General features: G+C 48.4%; 1 protein-coding gene across 2 annotated transcripts; it reads right to left on the reverse strand.

Moving 5' to 3' along the window:
* Positions 1-882: 882 nt before the first annotated feature.
* GPR12 (G protein-coupled receptor 12) lies at positions 883-7,824 on the reverse strand. Of its 2 annotated transcripts, none has more exons than XM_077341765.1 (2): positions 7,281-7,824; positions 883-6,479 (listed from the first exon to the last, which is right to left on the reverse strand). In XM_077341765.1, the coding sequence occupies exon 2, from the start codon at positions 6,463-6,465 to the stop codon at positions 5,461-5,463; it is 1,005 nt and encodes a 334-aa protein (XP_077197880.1). In that variant the 5' UTR covers positions 6,466-6,479; positions 7,281-7,824; the 3' UTR covers positions 883-5,460. The 2 variants fall into 2 exon arrangements, with proteins under 2 accessions (XP_077197880.1, XP_077197879.1); XM_077341764.1 differs by having other exon boundaries at positions 883-6,482; positions 7,281-7,822.
* Between the last annotated feature and the right edge of the window lie 3,091 nt (positions 7,825-10,915).

The following is a 10,915-nucleotide window of genomic DNA, read 5'->3' on the forward strand; positions in this document are numbered from 1 at the left end:
CATAAACAGTTTAAAATTTTCCTAGTGAGATAAACAGTTGCTTCCTGGGATTGTTTCTGGTTAGGAAAACAACATGGGGAGGGAGAACTGAAACCCCTCTCCCTGCACACTATGACTCAAATCAGGGCCTCACAAGCTTGGTAATTAAGTTCTGAGCATGGAACTCCCAGACTGCACCTATCAATAGACTATGTGAGATGGGGGAGAAGAGGAATTTAGCATGTGATTTGGCCCCAAGTCTTAAGAATACAAGCGTTCATTGCAGGAATTATTTCACAAGAGCTTTTGCAAGCCAGCCTGCCAACTGGGGTTGTCACCCACCTGGAGAAAAAAAATGTCCAGTTCCTTGAACAGGTGCTTCATGAGATGGCGCCAGACCTGGGTGGCCCCATCAGATTTTAGAAGCTAAGCTGAGTCAGCCCTGGAAGGGAGACAGGGCTGCTATGGGGAGCAGGCAATGGTCAACCACTTCTGTTTGTCTCTTGCCCTGAAAACGGTACAGGTTGGCCACAAGTCAACTGCAACTTGACTTGTCCCACCACCAATGAGATGTTATTGACCAGGTGATCAACCTTCATGTCATGAAAATCTTCAGAAGAAGTCATTTCTCTCCAAGCAACTCTACTGATTACACATAGCTGTGTTAGATATTTGTCACATGGGTTGCCTGAAATTCTGTTTGTGTGTGCATGCATATGGGGAGATCAAGGTTCCTTGCAATGGATCAGAGCTACCCTTCTTTCTTCCCTAAAAGGATTCATACTTATTACAAGCAGGTAGCTATCCTCAAGCTTGCATAGACAACAGACCAGATTATACAAGATGCTGAGGAGGGACAAAGAGAATTAGGAACATCTTATTTGCCTGACCCAGACAACAACATTTTAAAAATAAATTAACTTTTTAATGTTAGCAAACAAGCGACTAACACATAGTTGTCACAATGTGTGCGTTATACACTTTGTAAAAAATGTACAGCATTCATATTAGACTTCATGAAATGATGCTTCCTTATCATACAACTGAACATCACCCAAAACTGACTTAGTAAGCAAAGAAATACATTTCGGTATTTTGTGACCTTGATTCTTGCTCAGATCTACTCATCTGACAACTGTAGAAGTCACTGCAGGTTTAATAAACTGATTAGGATAAACCCTTAGAATTTTACAGATGAAAAACTCAAACAAGAGGTTGATTTGGGTGAAAAACAAAGAAACTGCAGCTTAAACCTTTACAGTCTCAAACAAAACGAGACCTATATACAAGTGATATTCTGCATCTTAGCTTACAAACTGTGAGCCCCACTCAGTGACATGAGAGCCCCTTTCACCTGTGGCTCTTCTGAGCACTGTTTCCCATGACACATGTCCCACCTGCCAGTAAAGTGACCCAGGTTATTGCTCAGTAGGGCTTGTACTTCCCAGCTTGAAACACTGGAGGACAGAAGACAGAAAGCTGTAGGCCTCTTGTCAGAGATGACAATAAAGGCCTTATCTTCTCTGGCAATCCCCACACCCCCCAACATACCACCATCTTTCTCTACAGCCTCTACACACTCCTCCTAGAAGCTTCCAGGAAGACAGCAAGCTGGCCACAGAGAAGAAAAGTATGAAACCCCCACCACAGTATCCATCCAGGGAAAGACCAAGCTGTAGGTGGCTGGGTGGTATCATTCCCTTTCTCCACAGCCAACCAGCCCGATCCCAGACACCTCGCCAATCTAACGTTGTGGACTGGTTGGCTGTGCCTCATGCTGAGGAGAACAGGATGGCCCAGAGGATAGGGATGCCAACCTCCAGGTGCGACCTGGGGATTACCCGGTTTTACAGCTTATCTCCAGCAACAGAGATCAGTTCCCCTGGAGAAAATGGCTGCTTTGGAGGGTGGACTCCATAGCATTATGCTACACATCAAAGCATTATATCTTCACCCCAAATCCCTCCAACTCCAGGCTCCACCCTCAAAATTTCCAGGTATTTCCCAATCCAGAGCTGGCAACCCTACCAAAAGGAGGTTCTTCTCGCTCCAGGTACACAAGGGCCGGTTACAATTGAACAATGAGGGGAACAACAACCTGACCGGCACAGATGTCCTCCAGTAATATAAAAGGGTACAGTTATTTAGTTGACATTAATAGCAGTCTCTTTTTGTATGTGTGTTGTTGGGGAGGCACACAGAAGCCATGAGGCCCTTTTAGCTCGTAGTAAATGGGAATGCAACTCCCCACAAGTTGAGGAGTGAGTCCCACTGTGTGAAGATCACAAAAAAAGCCACGGTGGCCTGAATAATGGGGAGTAAGGGCCAGTTCAAATACTGTAAAGGAGCATTCCTAAGCAAGTCTTTGCGAATAATATAGGAATGCATCCTTAGGATTGCAGCCTATGTGGGGCCTAAGCCACCCCAACTTTCAGGGCAGGCGTTCTTTAAAAAGTGAACTCAGAGGGGAAGAACAGCCTCCTACATGAAAAAGTGAGCACATATGGGGAAAAGCCCTAGGCCAGAAGATTCAACAGACTCCACTGGACTCTTTTAAGACTTTGCTCTGACTAACACGGAAGAATGAATCAGCCCTTCATTTATTTCGTAAGACGAACATCAGCAATACGGTCATTTCTTCCATCTCTATATTATACAGCTTCTTTTTCAAAATATAACTTTCAATATTTCTGTTGTACAATTCTTTTTTTTAAAAAAAATGCTCATGGTTTGTACAGAAACATACCAAGGAAACCACATACTGTATTTCTTTAACATTCAGAAGACATGTAAACTCAAGTTAATGCATAGCAATCACACTCTTTGACATACATTCTGGGTCCAGGTTTCTACTCCCCACAACACTGGTTTTCTCCCACTCCCAAGAGGATCCTTCTCACTCCCTCACAATTCCTGGGTTTGCCCCTATACTGTGGCTGCCACAGGTGCATTTCCTAACTGAAGCTGTCCCTTGTGAATTCGTTGTCTGCTGTGCAGCCAGTTAAAGGCACAGAAGCAGTAAACAGGAGGAAGCATTACTAGCTGTACAGGAGAGGCAAAAGAGAGGTGTTTCTCTTTGACCGTTTATGCACTGGAGGTTTCATGCCGGGCTAGAGGCTGGAGTTTTAGTCGTGGCAGGTTGCCCCACCTCTTCCTGTACCCACACGGGGGAGCATTTGGACTGGTGCACCTCATCTGCTCCCGATTTGTGCTCCTGCACAGGAGCTGGGGCAGTGAAGTTCCCAGTGCATAAACGGTCTTTGTCCTGCAGTCCCCAGTTTTGGTCTGTTCTGACTCTTTAGCAGAGGGGCACAGAAGGCCATGGTTGTGGTTCTGGCTGACACATACCCCAGGAATCTCCCCTTTCTGGTTCATACAGCAATAGACACACTGACATCTCATCTAAATGCTTAAAATGTGCATTGTTGAGTTAGCCCCTTAGATGCCATTGACAGAAGAAATCCCAACAACCTCGAATGCTTCTCCAGGAAGATTTTTCCTTTTCAAAGAAAAAGGATGAGAGAAACTACAAAAGTGTGTTTTGCCTCGCAATGTAAAACATAGTTTCATGCAGGGGTCCACAACACGATTCTCGCAGGTCCCATGAAGCCCATCAACACCTTTTCTGGTCCCCACCAAATGGGTTTAGGATGTGGGCGGGCCAGGTGGGGCTGTTGTGATTTTTGTTTCTAATGTTGCTTTGGCAGTACCTCCCATCACAGCACAAGGGCCAGTACTCCACCTCCTGCGGCAGCCATTTTGTGGCAGCCATTTTGTTGCTGCGCTCACCCTGTGTCAGAATCCCAAATGTGCCCGCAGGCTCAATAAGGTTGGGGACCCCTGGCTTAACTAGTTAAGGCAATGACCTCCAAGGTGAGAACTGATATCCTAGGGACAGAATGACACGCATATAGTATTGCATGTCAAAAGAAGTGATGAATTTACATCCAGAGTTGCTAGAAAAGAGAGGGTATCCATTTCATATGTCTTTCACTCAGCAGAGTAATAATGGAATGGACATCGAAAAATCAGAATTTGAGGTCAAAACGGGGAAAACACACAAAAATCTATGTTAAGCTTCACAGATCATGCCGAAAATGTTAACGACAGGATTTAAGTAGGTTATTTCGTTACGCTGCTCTTGCAGTCTGGAAGATGGATATAAAAAGAAATTACCAGCTCATCGAGTAATTTTGTCACCAGCCGGCATGCCTGCTCGTGTGCAGCGACATCTCGCAGGGTGGTGTGAACACTGGGTTTGGCAAGCTACACAACCAGAAGGAATTGTTACTCACCCAATGTGTGTGGGTGAGCGGCTAACTAACGGCAAGACTGCCTGAAAGATTTCATCTGAGGAACTGAATATATTGAGTTTTAGTCCTGAAACAAAAACCTCATTTATTGCAAACTAGCTGCACAAAATTAGTCAATGCCAACAGGGTTGTTAAAGATTCTTACTCGATTTACAATTTAGCTTATATTAACAGGGACTCTGGTTGTTTTCTGCTTTTCCAAGACCAAAAGGGGGGGGGGGGGATTCATGCAGCAGAATTGATCTAAATTGTGTAAAAAAATTGGAAAGAGGCTAATTTTTTGCTTGTTTTAGAGAAGTGATAGGAAAACAAGAGGTCACTTCTGAAGTTACATTTTAAGCAGTCTTCTGTGCATGGCTTTCCTTGTAGGATCAGGTACCATGCACAGAGAGCATATGCAAACAGACATCTGAATGCACACATTCCCTTTGTGATGCATACCTAGAAACGAGCCTTTCAAAACACCATGCATTTTTATCTGTCTTGCAAGGCAAACAATGAAATACATTCCAGCCTAATGTCTCCTTAAGCACAAGGCCATATTGCGTATGACTATCTCTGGATCACGGCAACACGTCTTAAGAACCACATGCAACTTTTCGGAAACTGTTATACGTCTCTTTTTTTTTTTTAAAGGAAAATCCCAAATAACCCTATGACACACCGTTCTATTAATGTCAGTGGAACTGCTCTACAGAAAGTTGGTGGTGGGTTGCAGACTTGGCCCCGTTCAAGAGCACCACCCATGCTCCGATTCTCACCCAGAGCTCCAGTGCAAGTGGACTCTTTGTTCGCTCCAATGGAGAGAGCAGAACGGCAGGTAACTCCCCTTTCTGTGCAGAGGTCTGCCCCCTTCATGGGAAGAAAGGCAAGCAACGCCCACGAAACAACCTGTTGGGCTGAGGAGAACTGGCCTAGCTGCACAACAGAACCTGAGCTGCACTTGGAAGTTGGCAAGAAGATCACCTTCCTTCCAGGATCGTTCCTGGAACAACGCAAGACGGTTTCGTTCGACCAGCGGGATTCCTCTGTTCTGCCAAGGCCAAATACTCCCTGCAGACGGAGGATGCTTTTATGTACAATGTGAACGAAATGCAGCAAAGCCACCTAACACAATGCCCCCGACAAAGTCTCCCCGCAAAAACACAACACCCCCCCAAACGCTTAATCAAACATCGCTGGGTGATCTCGCTCTCGCAGACAGGTTAGAAGGGATGCAGCCACAGCAGATGAGCCAAAGGGCTTTTTGTATCTCTTGATTTCGGAAAGCATAAATCACAGGGTTGATGATGGAATTGTACGTGGCCGGAAGGAGGGTGGCGTAGGTGTATATAGAAGGATAGGTATAGTCGGCTATTAGAGAATAGAGAGTGAAAGGCATCCAGCAGGCAGCAAAGGTCCCCAGGATGATGGCTAAAGTGGACACTCCTTTTCGAGTCGTCACGTAGTGGGAAGTGGCCAGGAAATGGTGCTGCAAGGCTATCTGATGGGCATGGCGCATCACAATCTTACAGATCTGAACGTACAGCTGCAGCATGAGCGCAAACATAAGCAAGAAAGAGACCGAGAGGACGGCCGCGTTATTCTTAGTGAGCGGCCGGATAACGCTGCAGGTGGATTCGTCCTGGAGGCAGTTCCAGCCCAGGATGGGCAGCAATCCGATACAGATGGAAGCTCCCCAGAGGAGGATAAGCATGACATAGGTGAACGTGACGGTCCTCTCGGAATTGTAAGTCAAAGCGTAATAGAGCGAGAGGTATCGGTCGACGGTGATGGCCAGCAAGCTGCAGACAGAGGCCGAGAAAGAGGCGACGATCAGTCCCACCATGACCAGCTTAGTGGCTTCCGACTGGAGAAGGTAGGCAAGAACGAAATTGAAGATCAGGCCAATCCCCGCTAAGAGGTCTGCCAGGGCCAGGCTGCCTATCAGGAGGAACATAGGGGCGCGAAGACTAGGGTTGTGGAAGATAATAAGGACCACCACGGCATTTTCGCAGGAGATCAGGGTGCCCGAGGTACACAGCACAATGTCCCAAGGGTTTACTATAAACTCAGGCTCGGGGTCACCGACAGGAACCAGGGAGGTGACAGCGGCCGAAACGTTCTCTGCCGAACCGGCTTCTAAGGGATCCCGAGGCAGCCACGTTAAATTAACCTCCAGGTCTTCGTTCATATTTAAACCCCGTTCTTCTTCAAATGAAAAAACAATGGTGTGTTTTTTAATGTCGAGGTTCAGCACCGATTCAGCAGCATGCAAACATCTCTCTTAAGACAGCGACACCAAACCGGCAGGCACTCGAGGGCATCAACGTCACGGCACAAAACAAGGACGGCAAACACTTAATTTAAAACTCATCCTTTTTTTATTGAAAAGGCGGGTGGGGGGGAGAGGAAGGAGACGCCAGGGACCACAACCCCCCCCCCACCCCCGCGGTTTATCAAACGAAAGGGAGAAGGGACTGATAAAACACCCCAGGAGAGCCAGCTCTGTTTGGCAGACTTTTTCCTGGCCAAGGACTCTCGGGCAGACATCGGTATCCGCGTAGATTTGCAATTGCAAGGCTGCCTGCTGGCGGGGGAAGCGGCGGATCCACCATGGCCTCACTTTCCCCACGAAGGCAGCCCTCCCCCCGCAAGCGCCCCCCAGCGCAGGCTGCCCTGACCTCGGTTAAGAGGAGGAAGCCTCGCAACTCCCCCGGCGGCCACCGTGTCCCGGCTTAGCGGCATCTACGGGACCCCGATGCTGCAGAGCCTCTACCCCCCCCCCCAGCGGGGTACTGAATCGGGGCGGGGGGAGGGGGTTGTAGGTCCACGGGGCAGCGGGCGAGGGGGGGGTCTCATGCAGAGGAATGGTGGCGGTGGCTGGGCATTCCCCTCCCACCGAGAGACGCATGGAGGGCACGGACGGACGGATGGATGGACGGATGGACAACACAGAGACAAGCACAACAGCCGGACAGCGGGACTCGCCCTCCGAAGGTTCGTCACCTTGGCTTCTCCTCTGGAAGAGGAGGAGGAGGAAGATTCCCCGTCTCCTGTCTATGCAGCCAGCCAAGGGGCGGCAGCTGCTGCTGCTGCTGCTGCCGCCGCCGGTTCCTGCACGCTCATTGTTGTGCACGGCGCAGGCACAAGCGAGACGAAGCAGCCGCCGGCGCGAGCTCGCAGCTCGGGGGCTTCCGCAGGGAAGAGGCGCAGGTAGCTCGCGCCCAGCCGCCCTTCCTGCGCCGGCCCCGGGTGCACGCGGCGCTTGGTGCAGGAGACGGGGCTAGGCGCAAGCACGCGCACAGCAGAGGGGCAGCCGGGGAAGGAAGGGAGGAAGGAAGGAAGGAAGGAGGACGCGCCGCGCCGGGACCACGTGAGCCGCTGGGCTAGAAAGGTAGGCGGGAGGGGGGGGGGAGCGGCGCGCGCAAGGGAGGCGTCCACGGGGCGCAAAGTCCCGCGCGCTGGCCAGGAGGGAGGAGGAAGAGGACACCTGCTGCTGCTCGGTGCGCACGCGCGGCCGCCTTTAAAGCACGACGTCGCTTGGGTTTCACGCCTCCCCCGATTCCTCCTCTCGTTGCAGTTCGTGCTTTTGCCGCGAAGACTGGAGCTGCGCCGAGGGACTCGTGCCAAGGGCCTTTCCGTCGGGGGGGGGGGGGGGAGAGAGAGAGAGGGACTGGGAAGGCCCCCTGCTCTGAATTCTGGCCACCTCCCTAGGCCCCGCCCACCAGCGCGAGGTGAGGTCGCTGACTTAATATGCAATTAAGGGGACTAATTATGACGCTTAGAAAACATGTTCGATTAGCATTCTTCCTATGTTCCTTGGGAAGGAGATGAAGCCACAAGCGCTATTCAAAAACGCCCTGGCCTGTGCTGCAATCTCAAGGTGGGAATGGGTGTCTCCTTTGAACTAGTCTTCAATTTTTTATTATAAATCCTACTACTACGAATAAAAGCATTTATAGCCTCCCTTTCCTTGTGGCATTATTGCTGGAAAGCTGGGTAAAAATAATACTCATGTATCAACAGCACATATTTAAACTGGTCTGATAATTCTCTCCACAACAGACCCTGGGAGAGAAGGTGGCATGGTATAAAAAGATCTGAAGTGGGAGACCACAACGGAAGGCAGTGGCAAACCATCTCTGCTTTTTGCGTGCCTGGAAAGTCCCTTGCTTGGGTTGCCATAAATTGGTTGTGACTTGTCACTGCTTTTGTACATTCTTACAGGAGCCCTAAGAATTGTAGAGGGGGAAAGAGTCTCAAGCAGAAATATTTTGGTGCAGTCTGTGAACTACAATGTCCAGGATTCTTTGGGCCACGACAGTTAAAATGGCATAGAATAATATAAGTTTGGAGAGCAGAAAGGCCCCATGGTTGCGTCCTCAACATCAGTAGTCTCAAACAGAAAATGAAAAATGGATAGGGTTGCCTCCAGGTGGGGCCTGGAAAGTTCCCCAGAATCAGTCTTCAAATTCCAGGCATCAGTTTCTCTGGGGATAATGGTTGTTTCAGAGGGCAGATTCTGGCATTGTAATCTGCTGAGGTCTCTCCCATCATCAAACACCACCCTCCCCAGGCTCCATCCCCAAAATCTCTAGGAATTTCCCAATCCAGAGTTTACAACACTTGCAATGAAATTTGAAAATGAAGAGACCTCAGGTTTGATGGTGGTAGTCATATGTCAAAGGCCTTTATTTTGCACTAGCTGCTGCCTGGGCAAGAAGCAGCACAGACATTAGGTGTTGGATTGTGGATGATAAAAGCAGGCTAATTTAGCATGCTTTGATGTTACACTTCAAAAAACTGTCTGGAAATTATAGTTTCACTTAACAGATTGTTTCTGGAGCTGAAATCCAAACTCTGCAAATGCAACGATCCCACTTTGGCTTTGACTATTCACACATTACAACTTATCTTGTTGAGCTAACTTCAGACAAGGGAGGGGGGGAAGCTATCTTTCAGGTAGCATGAGTTCCTTTTGCCAAAGCACACAAAAAGGGAAGCCACATATAAAGAAGTCCTTCTACATATGCATGTAGATGAGTTAGTATAAACACAATTGTCAGATTGCCCTCTATCTCCCCACAAGCCATACTGGGACCCATTGCTATGGGTCAAAAATCTGTACCATTTTATGACAGCAGTAAAAGCTGCTCTAGCTCAAAAGCTGGATACCGAAACAGTTGAATAGTATACAGTTCTCTGGAGCATTCAGTTAAGGCTGCATCTGTACAAAAGATACAAAAACATGCCCTACCAAGGCAGCAGCAAGTGAAAACAGCTCCTCCCCCCAAAAAACCTGCCTCTGTGCCTCCCTCCCACTCTGCATATTCTGTTTTCACTATGAACCCCTAAGCTCTGAAACCTTCACTTTACCTTTCTTTTCGAAGCACAATATAACAACATCATGGCTTGGCAGGGGAAAGGAAAAACCCTCTTAAAAGTGCTAAAAAAAAGGGTAGAAGAAGAAGAGTTGGTTTTTGTATGACACTTTACCAGGAGTCTCAACGAAGCTTACAATCGCCTTCCTTTTTCTCTCCCCGCAACAGGCACCCTGTCAGGTATGTGGGGCTGAGAGAGCCCTGATGTTACTCCCCTGTGAGAAAACCATTATCAGGGTTGTGATGTGCCCAAGGTCACCCAGCTGGCTGCATGTGGGGGAACAGGGCATCAAACCTGGCTCGCCAGATTAGAATTCACTGCTCTTCACCACTACACCAAGCTGGCTCTGCCCTATGTGGAGCTTAGTTCCACTGCCTCCCTGACAAGAAACCTTAACATCTACATCTATAATTCTCACACACAAATACACATGGGTTGTCAACTTCCCAGTGGGGACTTGGAGGTCTTCCAGAAGGGCAATCGGCTGCTTTGGAGGCTAGACTGTCTGACATTATTCCTCAGTGAGCTCCTTCCCTGCCTAGGGATGTCAGCCTCCAGGGCCCATTCCGCACACATAGGATAAAGCACTTTCAATGTGCTTTGGCAGCTGGATTTTCCTGTGCGGAACAGGAAAATTTACTTCTAAAGTACATTGAAAGAGCATTATCTAGTGTGCAGAATAGGCCCAGGTGGGACCAAGGAATCCCTTGGAATTACAGCACATCTTCAGTCTACAGGTACTCATTTCCCTGGAGAAAATGGATTCTTTGGAGGGTGGATTGCATAGCAGTCTAGCCCACAAAGTCCCTGTCTTTCCCGGCCTCCATCCACAAATCTCCAGGAGCTGCCTAGCCTGGTTCTGGCGACCCTATCCCTGCCTCCCTCAGCCTCAGCCAGTCATTTCAGAAATGTCCCAACCCAGGATTAGCAAATCTAACACCCACCTTTGTTCATGAGGTGAACTAATGCAGGGAGATTCCAGGCTGCTCTAGAACTGTTGTTGGCCCTGACTCTGTCTCACACATTTTGTTAGATTGCCCCTTGTATGAGCAGTGTTGGGATGACAGCTTTATTGCTTTGCTGGGAAACAAGCCTTCTGTACGTAAATCTATGACCTTGCAATTTCTGCTCTCTGACAAAGACCCAGAGGTAACCATTTTAGTTGCCAGAGTTTTAACCAAGATGCTTTTATAATATGCTGCCTACCTTGTATTTTAACTTTTATAGTTTATTTAATCATTTTAAGATCTGTTTGGTTA

This window comes from Paroedura picta, chromosome 6 (assembly GCF_049243985.1).
Source record: "Paroedura picta isolate Pp20150507F chromosome 6, Ppicta_v3.0, whole genome shotgun sequence".
Lineage (NCBI taxonomy): Eukaryota > Metazoa > Chordata > Lepidosauria > Squamata > Gekkonidae > Paroedura > Paroedura picta.

Bases quoted from the DNA above. Each gene is read 5' to 3' on its own strand.
- GPR12 (XM_077341765.1), bottom strand. From the start codon at position 6,465: ATGAACGAAGACCTGGAGGTTAATTTAACGTGGCTGCCTCGGGATCCC.